This window comes from Eptesicus fuscus, chromosome 13 (assembly GCF_027574615.1).
Source record: "Eptesicus fuscus isolate TK198812 chromosome 13, DD_ASM_mEF_20220401, whole genome shotgun sequence".
NCBI lineage: Eukaryota > Metazoa > Chordata > Mammalia > Chiroptera > Vespertilionidae > Eptesicus > Eptesicus fuscus.
The window spans coordinates 68093412-68110395 of record NC_072485.1 but is presented as its reverse complement, the minus strand read 5'-3'; the positions used below and the strand labels follow the sequence as shown (position 1 = coordinate 68110395).

At 61.8% G+C, this 16984-nt stretch overlaps 3 protein-coding genes across 12 annotated transcripts in view; 1 reads left to right on the top strand and 2 right to left on the bottom strand.

The window, feature by feature from the left end:
* Nucleotides 1-5: 5 nt before the first annotated feature.
* MDK (midkine) lies at nt 6-3043 on the top strand. 6 transcript variants are annotated; one of them, XM_054724648.1, is made up of 5 exons: nt 6-50; nt 1456-1532; nt 1676-1843; nt 1945-2106; nt 2742-3043. In XM_054724648.1, the coding sequence occupies exons 2-5, from the start codon at nt 1457-1459 to the stop codon at nt 2765-2767; spliced, it is 432 nt and encodes a 143-aa protein (XP_054580623.1). In that variant the 5' UTR covers nt 6-50; nt 1456; the 3' UTR covers nt 2768-3043. The 6 variants fall into 6 exon arrangements, with proteins under 6 accessions (XP_054580623.1, XP_054580627.1, XP_054580626.1 ...); XM_054724652.1 differs by lacking the exon at nt 6-50 and adding an exon at nt 77-115; XM_054724651.1 differs by lacking the exon at nt 6-50 and adding an exon at nt 145-167.
* Nucleotides 3044-4221: 1178 nt separating this feature from the next.
* On the bottom strand, nt 4222-5673 carry CHRM4 (cholinergic receptor muscarinic 4). The gene has a single exon (XM_008146765.3). It carries the CDS (start codon nt 5671-5673, stop codon nt 4243-4245), a length of 1431 nt encoding a protein of 476 aa, XP_008144987.2. The 3' UTR covers nt 4222-4242.
* A 9010-nt stretch (nt 5674-14683) lies between these two features.
* The window catches only part of AMBRA1 (autophagy and beclin 1 regulator 1), a 171461-nt gene continuing 169160 nt past the window's right edge, over nt 14684-16984 (bottom strand). For all 5 annotated transcript variants that reach the window (XM_054724711.1, XM_054724713.1, XM_054724712.1 and 2 more), the window contains one exon: nt 14684-16152. In XM_054724711.1, coding sequence (XP_054580686.1) covers nt 15659-16152 — 494 coding nt within the window. In that variant the 3' untranslated portion in view covers nt 14684-15658. The remainder of the gene's footprint in view (nt 16153-16984) is intronic.

Sequence of the window (16984 nt, the reverse complement as noted above, 5' to 3'; positions counted from 1 at the left end):
CTGCATTTCTTTTCTTGCGGGATATGACAGAAGCAGCGGAGTCTGCTGGGGTATCCTCAGAGTGGGGGGACTGGACACCGTGGACCCAGACCCTTCTCTGGGTCTCCTTTAGGGGGTGGGGCCCCAGGGTCTGCCCCGGACCTGACCTCTGCCGGGCTCCTAGCTCGGTGGGGCGGAGGGAGGAGCTGAGTTCCTCCCCTTCCCGCTTCCCGCAGGGACGATAACAATGAAAGTGAAAGAGAAGTGGGGCAGGGGCAGGACTGGATTCTTAGGTCTACTTGCCCTGTGGCCTCGGGCAAGCCCCCTCCCCCAGGCCTCAGTGGCTTTCGCTGTTTAGGGGGGTCGGGTGAGGTGATCCCCAGCTCCCAGGGTGGGCATGTGCTGCTGCCGCCGAAGCCAGGTCTGGAACTTCTCAGAACTTGTCAGCTCCCAAGTCTTCCCAAATCCAGGCCTGCGGGTTCCTCCTCCAACTCCCCCACCCCCAAACCTGCGCTCCGGGAAAGGCGCCGCGCCAACCCCTCCCGGCCCGTGCGCTTCCTCCGGGGTTCCCGTCCCAAGCTCCCGACGGAGCAAAGCGCCTCCCGGCACCGGAGGCGAAGTGTGTGCGGAGGGCTGACCCGCCTTTCCAGCAGCACGCGGGGCGCCGGGGCTGAGCAGGCCCTGGGGAGCGGAGCGGGACCCCGACGGGGTTAAACAAGGCTCCGGGGGCGCGGGCCCAGAGACACGCCGGGTCTCCGAGCACGCCTCCACCGAAGGCTCGGCGGGGAGGCCGGCGTCCTTCGGGAAGGGGGGACGGCCCCTGGGAGGGCGCAGAGGGCGGGGACAGAAAGCTGGGGCCGGGGACCGGGGGGACCAGGGCAAGAAGAAGGCCTGGGGTCCGGGGACCCTGGGCTCAGAGCGGCGGGGAGGGGGCAGGGGAGCCAGGCCTCTGAGGGCGGAGGGCACCGGCGGGGCGAAGCGAGGATGCGGGACGGGCGGCGGGAAGCCCGGGTGGAGGCGCCAGGAACGCGGAGCGGGAGCGGAGGCGGGGACGCCGGGGTCGGGCGGGGTGGGGGGGCGGCGCGGGTTTGTGGGGAGGGGGCGGGCCCTTCCTCGGTGGTGGGGAGGGGGCGGGGGCCCATGTGACCGGCTCAGACCGGTTCTGGAGACAAAAGGGGCCGCAGCGGCCGGAGCGGGACGGGCCGGCGCTGGAGGGAGCGCAGCACTGCGGGCAGCAAGCGAGTGAGCGCGCGGGGCCGGCGGGGCCGGGGGCGGAGGGGGGTCTGAGCTGCGTCCTGGGGGACGCCTCCCGGCTGTTCGCCCTCAAGGAGTCGGGCCCTCGAGTTCGCCCGCCGCCACCTGAGCAGCCGGAGCCTTTGGGCCTGGAAAACGGGGAGGCTGGCGGGAGGTCCCAGCGCGCGGCCCCCGCGGGGAAGGGGACGGGCGCGTGACTCGGACCCGTGTCTCCCCCCCCAGGATGCAGCACCGAGGCTTCCTCCTCCTCGCCCTCCTCACCCTGCTGGCGCTCACCTCCGCGGCGGCCAAAAAGAAAGGTGATGTGCGGTGTGGGGGTGAAGGAGGGCTGGGGACGGGCAGGTGGGGCCGGCAGCCTCGGGGCTGGCCTCCGGGGGGCCGGGGCCGGGACCCCTGGAAGGGGCGCCCCGGGCCCTGAGCTCTGGTCCCCCGTGCGTTGTAGACAAAGTGAAGAAGGGTGGCCCCGGGAGCGAATGCGCGGAGTGGACCTGGGGGCCCTGCACCCCCAGCAGCAAGGACTGCGGGGCGGGGTTCCGCGAAGGGACCTGCGGGGCCCAGACTCAGCGCGTCCGGTGCCGGGTGCCGTGTAACTGGAAGAAGGAGTTCGGAGGTGAGGGGGGGCGCGGCGGGGGGGCGGGGGGGCAGGGGAGGGGGCGCGGCCTCGCGGAAGCCCGGGCCGCCCGGCTCTGACCCCGGGCGCTCTCCGGCCAGCCGACTGCAAGTACAAGTTTGAGAGCTGGGGCTCGTGCGACGGGAGCTCGGGCACCAGAGCCCGCCAAGGCACCCTGAAGAAGGCGCGCTACAATGCCCAGTGCCAGGAGACCATCCGCGTCACCAAGCCCTGTGCCCCCAAGACCAAAGCCAAGGCCAAAGGTCAGCCGCCGGGAGAGGGGCGGGGGGGGGGCTGCCCCCACCTGTGAGGGGAATGGTTAAGCCTGAGGTTTGGGGCCCTGGGGAGTGAGTCCCTGTCTGTAGAGACACCTTTGGGGTGTGTGTGTGGGGGGGGGGGGCATGTACTGAGGTCCGCCCGCCGGTGCCCCGGTGGCAGGAGACCCTTCTGGCTGCTCGGAGGGAGCATCCGGCTTCGAGTCGAGGGCACATGCTGGCAGGGCCCGGCTTTGTCCCCGGTCCAGCCCGTGGAGCCTCTGGCCAGCTGTGCCCTTTCTAGCATGGAGGGGTCCGCTGCTCATGCTTCCTCTGTCCTCATCGGACCCCTGAGGCCCAGCAGCCCCGAGGCCACCGGGGCAGAGGTGAAGGGGCCCCCCCTCAGATGAGGAGGCGAGGCTGCTGCCCCGGGTTCGGGTTGGGGACTGGGAACTGGAGGATCGGATCCCCCGGGAAAGTTTAAGGTGGGAGAGTGGGGAAGGGCCAGCAGCGTAATGGCTGCCCTGTCCCACCGGCTTTCAGGTCCCCTGACGGAGGGCCACTAGGGGGCAGAGTTTCCTTCTCCCTGAGGAGAGAGGCATCCCCTGAATTCTCCTAACGCCTATTTCTTTCTTGTTTCACAGCCAAGAAAGGGAAGGGAAAGGACTAGAGGCCAGGCCTGAATGCCAAAGAGCCCCTGGCCCACGGCCTCCCTCCCCCGGCCCCAGAGTAACCCACCAGTGCCTTTTGTGACTCTTCAGCTTTATCAATCATGCCCGCCCTGTCCCTTTCCGCTCCCCCACCCCCCAAGTGCCCACAGTGGGGAGGGACAAGGGATTCTGGCAGCGTGAGCCTCCCCCAAAGGAATCTGATTCCCATTCCCCTGTTGTTCTTACCCACAAAGATGCCATTGCTAAAAAAAACAAATAAAACTCATTTTCTCCCAATAAAAGCTTTTTTTTTTTTTAATATATAAAAGCCCCTTCCTGGGGATTTTGCTGTGGTAATTTGTTGGGAGGGGGAGAGTGTGGAGGGAAAGGTGGCTTTTTTGGGGGCTCGGTGCTCCCCGGAGCTCATAGAAAAAGACCAGTTTTGAAATTTCTTCCAGGGCCCCCCACTGCCCCGTGAAAGGGCACCCCCATCGAGTCCTCTGAGCCTTTCCGTCCTTGTCCGGGGCCACACCACAGCTGGGGCAGGAACCCACAAGACTAGGGCTGACACTCCCAGGCAAAGGTCCTTGGGTCCAGCCACTGCCAATCCGGAAGGTTCTATCGGTTGGGAGAGTAAAGATAAGGGTTGCTTGCCAGCCTTAAACCCCACCTTCACTGGCACTGAAATCTGTGTGGGTAAAGTCCATCTCTCTGTCTCTGGTGACTCAGGCCTCCGTCACTCTGCAGAGGCCAAGGGAACACCACACCCCACCTTCACTCTGTGAAGGGGAGGGGACGGCTCTTCAGAATCAGCGGGCTGCTCCCCGCTCAGGCTGGGACCATGGGAGGCCAGGCCTCAGCTCCCCAGTGTGAATGGAGGACCTGCTGGCCCATCCTGACTGACGGGGGCTGTGCTGAAGAAGGGGGGTGCCCCGGAGCCCACTCTGCCTGGCCTCCAGCCAGCCCACCCATCAAACCAGTACCTGGCTGAGTAGCTGCAGCAAGGAGTGGGAGTTGGGAGAGGGGGCTGAGCCTTCATGCAGGGTGCAGGGGGGCAGAAAGCACCGGTTACAACAGAATGGGGAACCCTACTCTCCTCCCGAGTCTCCTTTCCTAAGCATTGGCCTCTGCTTCTCCCAAGGGGGTCCTGGCTTCTGCTCCCCTCCAGATGTCCATTCTTCCAGCCCCGCTGGTTAGTCATAGGGCCAGTGTCCCCGTAGGCCAGTGCCCCCAGCTCCCTGAGGCAGGACAAGAGAGATGGGTCAGGCAGTCCCGGTTCAGACCCTTCCTAGGCTGACCCTCCTCTGAGCAAAGAGCTGGTCTCTGAATCCAGCCGGAGCTTCCTCCTGAGCCTCACAGGGTCTGGGACCTCAGTCCTCTTCAGCGACGGTGAACACGAGAGGTGCCTCCAAATCTTGCCCCCACACAGCTGAGCCATGTGGTCCCACAGCACACACATGCGACCACCAGGACCTCCTAGGACGCCCCTGCCTGTCTACCTGGCAGTGCCGATGTTCCGATACTGGCATAGCAGCAGGTGCCTGAAGGTCTTTTTAAAGGTGGCATTGCAGAGGGCATAGCAGGCGGGGTTGATGGTGCTATTGACATAGCAGAGCCAGTAGCCGATGGACCACGCCGTCTCGGGGACGCACCTGTCGCAGAAGGTGTTCACCAGGACCATAACGTTGTAGGGCGTCCAGGTGAGGATGAAGGCCAACAGAATGGCAAAGATGGTCCGTGTCACCTTGCGCTCCCGGGCCGCCATCTGCCGCTTCTTGCGCACCTGGTTGCGGGCGATGCTGGCAAACTTGCGGGCCACGTTGGTCGCTGGACGCATGCCAGCTGGCGTGGCAGGCACAATCTCGATGGCTGTCACGCACTCATTGCCTGTCTGCTTCGTGACGATCTGGATCTTGGACCATTTCGAGGCTGGGTTGAGGGCCCGGGGCTGCAGGCGAGGGGTGGGCGTGGCCGGGGTGGTGACCTCTGTGGTGGACAGCTCCGTGGGCGGTCGTTCCTTGGCATTGTGGGTGGCACTGCCTGAGCTGGACTCGGACGTGTCCTTGTCGGCCAGCGGGCGTGGCGGGGGCGGCAGGACGGGCGGAGGCGCCTCCTCCAGCTTCCCGTTGCGCAGCTCCTCTCGGGCGGCTCCCGGCGGGGCTTTCTTGGCGCTCTGCTTCATCAGGGGGCTCTTGAGGAAGGCCAGCGGCTTGGCCTTCTTCTCCTTCGGGCCCTCGGGCCGGTGCTTGTGCACCCGGCTGCGGCTGGCCAGGGAGATGTGGATGTACAGCACCGTCATGATGACCACCGGCAGGTAGAAGGCAGCGATGGCGGTGCCGAAGGTCACCGCCGGGTTGGACAGGAACTGGATGAAGCACTCGTTGTCGGGCACTGTCCGCTCGCCCACCACAAACTGCCAGAACAGGATGGCAGGCGCCCAGAGCACAAAGGACAGGACCCAGGCGGCAGCAATCATGAGGCCGGCCATCTTGGTGGTGCGCCGGGCCGGGTAGGTGAGGGGCTTGGTGACGCAGAAGTACCGGTCAAAGCTGATGATGAGAAGGTTCATGACCGAGGCGTTGCTCACCACGTAGTCCAGGGCCAGCCACAGGTCACAGACCACGGCGCCCAGAGGCCAGTAGCCCTTGATGATGTACACGGTGTAGAGGTTCATGGAGAACGCGCCTATGATGAGGTCGGCGCACGCCAGGCTGAAGAGGAAGTAGTTGTTGACCGTCTGCAGCTGCCGGTTGACCTTGATGGACAGCATCACCAGGATGTTGCCCACCACGGTCACCAGGCTCAGCGAGCCTGTCACCGTGGCGATGAAGACCATCTCCACGGTCTCGTAGCGGTTGTGGGTTGCCGTGACCAGGCGCACAGACTGGTTGCCTGAGCTGCCGTTGACGGGTGTGAAGTTCGCCATTGCGGTTAGCAGTGTCTGGAGGAGGAAGGAGAGAGGGGAGAGGTCAGCTGCTGGAGTGGATTAGAAGGGTGATGTGGGGTAACTGGAGTCAAGGGGCCAGAGGAACCTCATCCTGCGGAACTTTAGGGAGCTCTGTCCCATCACCTCCTCATTTGTGTGTCCCTCGTTATTGAGCGAGCGCCGGGTGCTGCGGTTACGGAGTGAGTGAGACACGCTCGGCCCCCACTCTCACGGAGTGTACAGTCGGATCAGGAGACACAGAGTGAACAACGACAAAGAAGTGCTAGAAAGAAAGCAAGGCAGAGTGACGGCACCGAGAGTGATGGGGGACAGACAGGGAGGGCTGTCCCCTGCTGGCTGATCAGTGACGGCCTCTCCAAGGAGGTGCTCTGGATGATGACAAGGAGGCAGCCACAGGAGCTTCAGAAAGTGGCCTAGTCAAGGGCAATGGCCCTGAGGCACGTGTGAGGCGAGGACCGAGGGCCAGTGTGGGTGGGACCCAAGGAAGGGAGAGGAGAGCGATGAGTGGTCCCAGATGTCCGCATGTGGCTCTGGTCAGAAATATTCATTCAGCCCTTGGATCATTTATTTTCTTTCTTTTTTTAAATATGTTTTGATTGATTTTAGTGAGAGAGGGAGAGGGAGAGGGGAGAGTGACATCCTTTGGCTGCTTCTGCACACTGCCTATTGGGGGTTGAGCCGCAGTGATCTCTTGGTGCAGGGGGCGACTCTCAACCAATTGAGCCACACCAGCCAGGGCTGCCTTTTGATCGTTTCTTAAGCAAACTACCAGGGGACCTGCTCTCCAATCCCTTAGCACCGTGGTCGGCAAACTGCGGCTCGCCAGCCACATGCGGCTCTTTGGCCCCTTGAGTGTGGCTCTTCCACAAAATACCACGGCCTGGACGAGTCTATTTTGAAGAAGTGGCATTAGAAGAAGTTTAAGTTTAAAAAATTTGGCTCTCATAAGGAATTTCAATCGTTGTCCTGTTGATATTTGGCTCTGTTGACTAATGAGTTTGCCGACCACTGCCTTAGCAGCTAACATTTACTCTCCACTAAGTGCCAGACACTCTCAGTCCTTTTTATAAGTATTAACTCCTTTCATCCTCACAACAAACCTATGAGGTAATACTGCTATTTTCCACTGCTTATAGATGAGGACACTGAGGCGCAGAGGTGTTAACCTGACCAAGGTGCCACAGCTCCTGGACATCACGCTGCTGTGGCTGAGGGAGGCCCAAAGAGTCCCCCGTGATCCCAGCTGGGGGGAGGCCGCCCAGAGGACCCGAGGAGGCGGCACGGAGCAGGAGCCTGGAGGATGAGGGGAGGGTGCTGTGCGGAGAGGCTCAGGGGAGCACGTTTCCCTCCCAGACCTCTCACCCTGCCCTCGGGCATGGGGGCGAGGCGCAGGGCAGTTTGGGTCTGCCAGCAGCCGAGGCTGAGACCCTTGAGCCCTCAGAAGGGCCATCACTGAGGAAAGACACACCTGGCTTCCCAGGGGTCAGGGTCAGCCCCAAGGCCTCTAGGAGAACCCAAGGGGTGACAGTGTCCCAGAGGGAAGAGAGGAGCTGCTGTAGGGGGTGGGGGGGTGGCTATGGCCTGCCCCTCAGGGCAGCCCTGGGTCCCAGTACACCAGTTGGGATCCCCCAGTATAAGGCCCCAGCCCCGAGCCTGCGCTCCCTCCCACCCAGGCTCCTCTTGACCGCCCCTCCCCCTCTTCCTCTCCCAAACTTGTGAGGGAGGCCCACACCCTGTGCGCTGTGCCAGGGCAGCGGCTCTGCCCAGCTCCTTCACACCCGCCAACACACGCACCATTACACACACACGCACGGGGCCATCACAGCACCACCAGCCACTGTCATATACGCAGTTCCGTGCGTCTGTGTGAGAGAGAAGCCGAGGGGGAGAGGCCGCAGGTGTGGAGGGAGGAGGAGAAAGGGACCAGCTCTCTCGCTGCAGCCCGGCTACGCCAGCCGGGACTGTGTGGCCCTAGACAGGCCACCTCACCTTCCTGCACCTCTCTCCTTTGCAAACTAGAGAGGACGCCTCAGGACAGCCTCCCACCTGAGCAGCGATGGGGATCAGCAACTAAACTCCACCTCCAGCATGAAAAGGCACTGGAGGCTGGAGCCGAGTCCCCGAGACCCCCCAGCCTGGCCTCAAGCCCCCCTAATCCACCATCGCAGACACAGACCCAGCCTCCTGTGCCTGCCCAAATCCTGGGTCCACTGGAGGGAGAGGCTCAGAGATGGGTGGTGTCACCCCCTCAAGGTCACAAATGAATCAAGATAACGCCCCCTCCCCGGGGTCCGATGGCCCCTTTCAGCTCTGAGAGCGTCTAGCCGTGCTTACAACCCTGGGCGGGACTGAAATAATAGCTCAGGCGTCACCCTCTGAGCTGGGAGGGCTGAAGCACCAGCTTGGGGAGGCTGCCCTCCCCAGACACACGCAGGCAAGCAAGGTGGGCAGGAGTGATCTGTCGGCCAGCCCCAAGGACGCTGTGGTGCTAGCCTCTCAGGACCAGGACACAAGCCAGCGAGATCAGAACCGGACCCAAGGTGCCAAATAGGAAAAACATAATCACTCTTGTTTATTAAATGTTAACAATGAGTCGGGAATCCCTCTGAGCTTTTAATATAGATCATCTGGTGTAATCCTTACAGCAGCCTGAAAAGGCAGGTAATATTAGTATCCTTCATCTTACAGATGTGTCTTCTTACAGTTGATGGTCACGCTAATTAAGTTGCCTAAAATCAGCCAGTGTGCAAGCAGGCACGGGGGCAGGATGAGAACCCAGGAGCCACATTCCCAACCCCAAATTCTGCCTCAGAGTTCATTTCCTGCCTCTGCTCTCTCTCCTTTATGACCACACAAATAGGAGTGGGTTGGGGGAGGCTTGGGTAGGGTCCCCACCCATCCCCTCCGCCTCCCCCACTTAGCTTTCCCAGAGAGATCTCTTGTCTCCATTTGAAGACATCTTGTCTCCAGGAGGTGGCGGGCGGTTTAGTCCCGCTCTGGGCCCGCTTGGGGAAGCTTCCAGCTGCAGACAGGGCGAAACGCAGTCCCGCCACCCAGCTGTCTTTCTGAACCCCTCAGAGTCTTCCGCAGACATCCTGACCGAAACTCTCCAGGACGCCTGGGATCTGGCGAGGCGTGCAGCCCCGCCCAGGGTTGTACGCACCGCTAGATGGCGATGTCGGCCCCTGGGTGCCAGCTCCGGACCTCGAGCGGGGAGTCGCTCTCGGTCAACGCCCCCAACTCCAACAAGACCAAGAATACAGAGGAGGCCCCAGGCAGGGATCCCCTCGCCAGGCCTCGCCCGGGAGCTGCCCTCGGCTCCGCGCGGGGTTTAATGGGGGCGGGGGGGGGTGGAGTTAAGGGCGCCCGAACTCCACCCGGCACCGGCGAGAAACGTGTGGGCGGGAAGGCGAGTTCGAGTTCTGTTTATGTGCGATTACTGGGGAGCGCGAGCAGAAGCGAGTAGCTGTCTGCATGTGCGTGTGTGCGCGCCGCTCAGCCACGCCTGGATACCAGTGCGCCCCGTGTGCGCGTGAGCATGCCCGCGCCGTGTGGACACGTGCATGTGCATGCATGTGTGCCTGGACTGCTGTGGCCCGGGGGCTGCACACGGTTCGGGTGTGCCTGCGCCTGTGAGCGTGTCTACACGAATACATGCGGGGCTGACAGTAAGTGCCCGCCGCATTCCAGACGCCCCTGCTGGGAGATGCAACGCAGACGCTGGCTGTCTGAGCGCGGATCCAGTCGGGCCGAGAGCCGGCGTCTGTGGATGGGGAAGGGCTGGGGCAGGACAAGGCCAGACCACACTCTGGGTTGCAACGGTCCCCTGGCCTTGGCGCCTTGTGTTAGCTGCGTGCTCAGTGGTGTTAGGCCCCCAACGCTTCGGTGCGGAGTCCCAGCCTTGCACCGGCTTCTGTCGAGGGGCCGCTGCTAGAGTCCCCCACTCGGCCTGCGGGACACCAGGCTCGGCTCGGTGTGCCCACTGCGTGGTATCGCCAGCGGGCGCCGGTGAGAGGGTGCAGGCAGCACCTCTGTAACCGGGAGGCCCAGGCGCGGGGCTTGGGTTAGGAAAGTGGAGGATTCTGCTCCCACACGCCTCACCCTGACCCCCGCTGGGGAAGCACGGTGAGCCCTCGCGTCTGGATTGGACACCCGGCTTCTCAAACCCCGGGATCGGGCGGCCCCTGGGGCCCGGTTGGGACTTACTAGGCCCAGCTGGAGGCTCCTCCACGTTGCCCGGGTGGTCCCGGGGCCCTGCCTCTCCAGTGCCCCGCCCTCCCCCACCCCTTAGCACGCAGTTCCCGAAGCCTCCGGGCGTGGGCACGGTGCTCTGCCGGGTCCTCGAGCTCCCCAGTCCCCTTTCCCGGGCCCAACGGGAGCGCGTGCTCTGGACACCTTGGGGGTACGGGTGGGTTCTTGGGCTTTCACGCCAGGGCTCCGGGAACGCTGGGGCCCTTGGGTCTGTCCCTGGGGGACTCGGGAATTCAGGGGAGAGAGAAGGGGCGCAGGGGATTTGGTACCGACACTGTGCCTGACACTTCAGCCAAGGGCCTCGGGTTTAACGCTGATCGCCGCCGCTCCGGGCACGGGCAACAGCGAGGGAGAGTCCTGGAGTGGGGGAGGGGCGCCAGAGAGGGCAGGGGTGCTTTCCGTCGGGGTTCAAGGTCGCTGATGGAGGACTCCATGGCCAAGAGTGGGCTGGCGGCGCCGGGGGTGGGGGCAGGGAGACGGGCGGGAAAAGGGCTCGTTGGGGCTCCAGAGCCGCACGCCCTGCAGAGCCGCCGGTGGGAGGGCTGGAGTGCGGGTCCGGCCCCGACGGCTGCCCCTGCCTCCTCGGGGCTGGGAGCGGGCACACCCTGTCCACATCCTGAATGTCCATTGCTCCCCAGAGGCGCACCTGCAGCCTCTGAGCGATTCCCGGCCTCCCTTCCAGCGGTGCCCCCTGCAGCCCCCGGCCCCGCGCTCGCCCCGAAGATGCCTGGGGTCCCGTCCCAGTCGGACCTGCCTCAGAGGAGCCTCAGAGGGTCCGCGAGCCCCGCGTCCTTCTCCCCCAACCGAGTCCCCCCACGCCCCCGCGCTGCCGCGGAAGTCACTTACCAGACACCTCCGCCCGCTCCCTTCGCACCTGACAGACGGCGGGATAGGAGGGCGGCCCCGCGGGCCAGCGGGCGGGGCGGGCGGGCGGTCGGGCTGCGGGCCGGGGGCGGGGACGGGGTGCGAGGGGCGGCCCCTGCTCCGCCCGCAGCTCCCGGCGCTGTGGCTCCGACTCGCGCTCACGCTCGCACTTTTCCCGAGCCGCGTGATGTCACGGGGAGGCAGCCAATCCTGGTGGGGCCGCGCCGCCCGCCCGGGGCCGGCCACCCAACGAGGACGCGCGGGGGGCACCGCCGGGGCGTCGGGGACCCCAGCTACGCGCGCCCCTCATTGGAGCCGGCCGGCAGCTCCCCACTCGGGCACCGTGGGGACACCACCCACGCCGAAAGGGCGGCTGAGCTGGGGGCTCGGCCCTCTGAGAGGCTGGGGGGTGGGGTGTCCGCGTTGTCATGGGGATGCGGCGCCCCCTCGCGGGCTGGGGGAGAGAGCTGGCAGCCCCGTCTGGCTGCGCTCCCCCCTTCCGCTCTGACCAGGCACCCGGGACTAGGAGATCGCCTCGCGCCCAGCTCGGACCTCACTCCCTACGTCGCCCCGCGCGCAGTTTGGCCCCAACAGGAGGGTTATGAGGGGGTAGGGTCGGCTCTGCTGCCACGGTTCCGTCGAGGCAGAGCCGAGGGCCGGAGGCGTCCAACCCCGCGGCTGCGTGCAGGCCGCCGTGCAGCCAGGGAAGAGGGGCGCCGTCGGGGCTGGGGAAGCAGCTGCGGAGAGAAGAGCGGCGACGGTCCGCCAGGGAGAGAGGAGCTCGCCCTTCGCACACAACCCCCGCCCGCCCCACACCCCCACCGCTCGGCCCCCGCACTTCAGGCCGGGAAGGGGTGAGCACCCTCTCTCAGCCCCGGGATGGGATACGCAGCCCACCCAGCCGAGGCCTGAAGGTCGAGTTCACCGACTCCTGGGAGGGAAAGCCCAAGGTCACTTGGGCGAAGCCCGGAACGAGACCCCAGGGGGAGGGCCACCGGGCTCCCGAGGTCTCTGGGAACCGACCTGGAGAGCCGCGGGTGGGGCAGCCGCGGGCCGAGAGCCGGGCGCCTTCAGCACCTCGGAGAGCTCCTCCCCCAGCCCCGACCTTGCGGCTCAGCTCCGCGCGCCCAGGCACCAGCGCTCGGCCTCCGAGACCGGTTCCGGGGCTGACCGACCAGGGAGGGATTCACGCCCCCCCCCCCCCCCCGCCCCCACGCCCGGCCCCGATGCCTGTCGCGCCAAAAACCCGATTAACCTTAAAACGCATGGTTCCTTCTCTTGGAAAAACAACTCAAGTCCCGCCCCTCCTTCACCCCCACCTCAGAGATGCTCAGAGGACTCTGTGTGGGACTGGGGGTGGTGGAGGCGGGTACGCAGTGGAGAAAGGGCAAGAGCTACTAGAGAAGTCGGGCAAAAGCAAGCGCTGCGGGGGCTCTTGGTGTGTTCTCCAGGCTGAACGCGCTGGATGCGGAGGGGGAGGTCGGTCCCCGGTGCTCCTGGAAGGAGAGGCCTGGAGTAGGCTGGCGGGGCTAGAGTGAAAAGCCATTGTGCTTCAGAATGATTTGCTCTCCCATGATCCTCATCACCAGGGATGAAAGAAGTGCTATTGCTCTTGTCCCCACGTCACAGGTGAATTGGTTCATATAACAATTAAATGATAGCCCTGCAGGGTGTGTGTGTGAACAAACAGAATGCGGGAAGGCCAGATACAACAGTCAGACGGGAAGACAAGCAAGGCCAAGGACTGGACGCCCAGAAACCAGAAATGTCTCCGACCACTGCCTTGGGTTCTGCCAGAAGCCGTCAGGCAAAGCGGCTCCAGTTCCTCTGAAATCCATTATGAGGTGGGGCCATTGGCCTCCCCAACCCCAGAACCCAAAGTGGAACTGTGTAGAGCTGAGTTGGAAACCAGAGACCTGGTTTAGTCTTTGTTCTCTGCCTTTGATCCAACTGGGTCTACAACTTGGGCCCATAGGACTTCTCTGGACCTATTCCCTCATCTCCAAATGGGCTTGCCAAGCTCTCCTGTTGACCCCACAACCTTGTGATGACAGGCATGGGGCCCCCAAAAGGCTTTATCCCTGGGGGGGGCTCTATCCACCAGGCAAAGGCTTTCTAAGTGGAGGGGTTGGTGTTGTGACAGGTGGGCTGGGCTCATCCTTGGCCAGGGAGGGCAGAGGTGAGGCCAGACAGGGCCAAATTTGGATCACCTCACCCACATGGCTGAATACCCTTTTTATAAAATAATAGAGCAAGTCGGGGTTCCCACCTGGATTAAAACCGTGGCTCCACTAGTTATGTGGTCTGGGTGTAATACCAGTCAGTGCCCACCTCAGAAGGTTTTTGTGAAGAAGATTGAGATTACTCATGGAGTCCTTGGCCAAGATTTACACTTAACAAATTCATAGCCCCACTGTCAGCCAAGGAATTCTTCCCCATCTGACAATGCATAGTTCAAGTCCCACCTCTTCATGGGAGCCTGTACTAACCAGTGCTGAGCTCCAAGGACTAGAGATTATAGAGGTAGAAGTAACTGAGAGGTTGCAAGCCCTGCGTACTACTACAAGGGAGGAAAGTGAAGCAGAGAAAAGGCAAGTGGCGCCCCAGCCAGTTAGGCTCAGTGGATAGCCTCGGCCTGCGAACTGAAGGGTCCTGGGTTCAATTCCGGTAAAGGGCATATGCCTGGCTTGCAGGCTTGATCCCTAGTAGAGGGCATGCAGGAGGCAGCTTATCAATAATTCTCTCTTAGCACTAATGCTTCTATCTTTCCCTTTCTGAAATCAATAGAAATATTAAAAAATAAATAAAAATCAATGGAAAAATATCCTCAGGTAAGGATTAACAACAAAAAGAAGGAAAAAAAGGCAAGCGGCTTGCCCTAGGTCACACAGCTAGGGGATGTCCTTTAGTCGAGTCCACTGTTAAATATAATTTTCTAGAACATTCTAGTGTTCCTAATCATACAACTCTTCACAGTTTTGTATTACTTGCTTTCCCATTTAACCTTTTGGTTTTGTCTCTGTTGGAGCAACATAGTTAGGCATGACCTATAGTGTCTGGGACACAATTGGACACGCAAACGATACTCAAGAAGTACTTGTTACCGGCAGAAGCCCGGGGGTGGCTCTGATTTTCCTGTATACCTTTGTATGATTTGGGGCAAATATCCTTCTGCCACTTTCTAATTGGCTTGAAACTTTTAAAAAGTATGTTTTATTGATTTTAGAGAGGGGAAGGAGGAGAAACGTCGATGGGCTGCCACCTACATACCCCCTACTAGAGATTGAGCCCACAACCCAGGCATGTGCCCTGACCAGAAACCGAACTGGTGACCCATCAGTGCATGGGATGATGCTCAACCAGCGGAGCCACATCAGCTTGAACCTTAAAGTGGCCAAGGCCCATGAATAAACAGGCCTTTCGGTCACTGTACTGAGGACACAAAGTAAAGGAAACCCGAGGGGCCAGCAATGGCATCTTTGTGGGACGTCTGTAGACAAGGACAAGCTCCAACCCATTATGGGTTCTTTCCTAGGACTGGAGGGGTCCAGCTTTTTGCCAGTTATTCACTCCAGACCCATAGTCCTGGGTAGGAAGCAATCAAGATGAGTGGCCTTCTGTCATTCCTACCTACCCACCGGTCGCTGTTAAAGTTGCCCCAATCCCTAGCCAGCTCAGAGGTGGTGGTACAGAGACTGGGTGTAAAGCAGAGATGGCAGCGCGTACCCGAGTGGCTTACGCTGAGGCATCAGATAAGGCTCCCCATGGAGGCCAGCAGCCTGGGAGAACCTGAGCCCAGCTCATTTCAAAGACCCCCCCTTGTCCCCAACCCATCCTCCATAAAAACAAACAGAGCGGAGCCTGGTGAGGGGCATGTCATCATTTTAATGATGTAGATCTTTGGTGTTTCCCTCATTAGCAGTCAGACTATCCCCTCTCCTCCCACCACAATGTTTCTATGAGTTACAAACAGAAATCACATTTTCATACTAAAAACAAAATAATCAGCGCTTTGATTTTTCCACTAGAAACTACACGTACAGTTTAAGATTCCACATGCAACACCTTAAATCACAGACCAAGACCTCACATTCTGACCTGGAGTTTCATCCCCTCCCCCAGCCTCGGGCTGGCTTTGGCCTCGGCTCAGGTAATACTGATACCCACAGGCGCTGCTCTTGGTGGACAGGCCATGGGGGCTGGCCAGCCTACACCCCCCACTCCTGAGTGAGGACCTGCCCACCATCCCTCGACCCCATCCTGTGTCAGGCAGGCAGGCCCCCCCTCACCCCATGGTTGTCCCCATTAGCAGGCGTAGAAGCCCTGTCCTCAGGAATCTGGGCCTGGCCTGCCCGACAGTGGTCTCCGCGGGGAGAGATACGAGGCTGAAGCTCTGGAGGCTCCAAGACAGAGATGGTTTCTGGGGGCCGGGCTGCTCCTCTTGCTCTTCAAGTCCTAGTGGCTTGGCCCCTACAACAGGTGGACAGGGCAAAGCTGTCCCACCGGCCGCTGTGCTGGATGGTTTGGCCCAGATCTGGGAGACTGCTCACCCTCTGGGGTTCTCTGTGAATAGGAGAAAGGGGGTTCATGGCAGAATACCCACTTGCTCCTCCATTCACTCAGCACAGCAGTGTGGCTCTGTGGGCTCCAGATCCTGAAAGGTTCTAGTCCCAAGGCGAGCCTTGCCTGTTTGACTGCCTCACGCCCACTGACTGATTTCCTCGAACTCCCGCCCTCTTGCTCTGTTCCCGATGCAGCCCGCAGCTCTTCCGTGTGTCCAGTTCCCAGTCAGCTGTGAGGTCCGATTTCTGCTCAGCGGTTTGAGGGAGGCACCAGTGCACACTTGTCTCTACCTGTTCCGTGGCTCCCCACTGGGGCCTGCGGCTTCCCCCCTGCTGCTACCACCACTGTCAGGAAGGTGGTTGCTACTGGTCAGGTCGCAGGGCGGGGTTGGTCCCTCAGTGCTGGGAAGGGGGACAGGAGTAGGGGCAGGGGAGGAAAAGGGCAGGGATGGCTGGGGGGGCTCCTGCCCAGGGGTACTGGGCTGGTCCCAGGAGGCTGTCCGGGGGCTTAGGCCTCGCTCTGCCAGCTGCCCAGGTTCCGGGAGCAGTCCCCGAGAGGTGGAGGGCTGGGGCGAGGAGGTGCGGGCGGCCCCGGGCTCAGTCCCTGTCTGGGAGCTGCGGTGAATGCGGTGGCTGACGATGATGTTGTTGCCGAAGCCGCCCATGGAGGCCATGGTGGTGCTCTGCTCCCGCTGCACCACGGCGGTCATGCCGCCCTCGGCCATCAGCCGCTGGATCCTGCTGAGGGCGTCTTCCCCACCTGCGTGCTCCGAGCCCTCACCTGGAAGGTAGGAAGCAGGAGAGGGAGGGAATTAGTTGCTGGCCCAGTCCTCTGAGCCAGGCAGGCAACTGCTAGGAGGAACTGGGCGATTCTAGGCTAAAAGCAGAAACAAGGTCCACCCCCCATTCTGACAGTCACTCAGAGACCTGAGCGCCATGACTCCTGGAATGTTCCTAGCTCATACTTCTGTTTTACTGGTAGAGAAACTGAGACCCAGCATGGCCTGCAGTGGCCAAGGCTACTCAGCCACTTCACAGGCAGAACCCGACCAGAAGGCAAGTGTTTGGCTTTAGCCCTTTTGGCACCAGTGGCAGGCTGGTCATTAACTGAATGAAGGCGGTGGGAGGGGCCCAGCCAGCTAGCTTGCTTTGCCTGCCTGCTCCCTGCCGTGGGTAACCTAGCCTGGTAGCCCTGGGAGAGGGTATGCTGCCTGGTCTTCGGAAAGAGAGGGCACCCCACAGAGTGTGGCCCAAAGGCAAACAGCCTGCTGTGCTTCATTTCAAAGCTGTGCTGTCTTCCCGCAGCATTCTGTTTATGGTGCTTCCTAAAAGTCCAGGAGGAGTCTGGATTTTAACTGTGTTCCCCCTTCACCCACCAGCCCCCTGAGCCATTTCCCACATACGGTTCTCCTGGGGCTAGATGCCGGATACTTTCTCTCACCTTCCCTGCAGCCAGGCACCTGGCCGGGCCTGAGGTTTCAGCCTGCACCTCAAGAGGCAGAGGAGGTTCTAGTCCTTCCCCCCAAAGGCCTGGCCGTTCCCTTGTGTGGGAGCAGACAGGCTTCGGCTCAAGTCCAGTTCTGTGTGATCTGGGATAACCCTTAACTTGCACA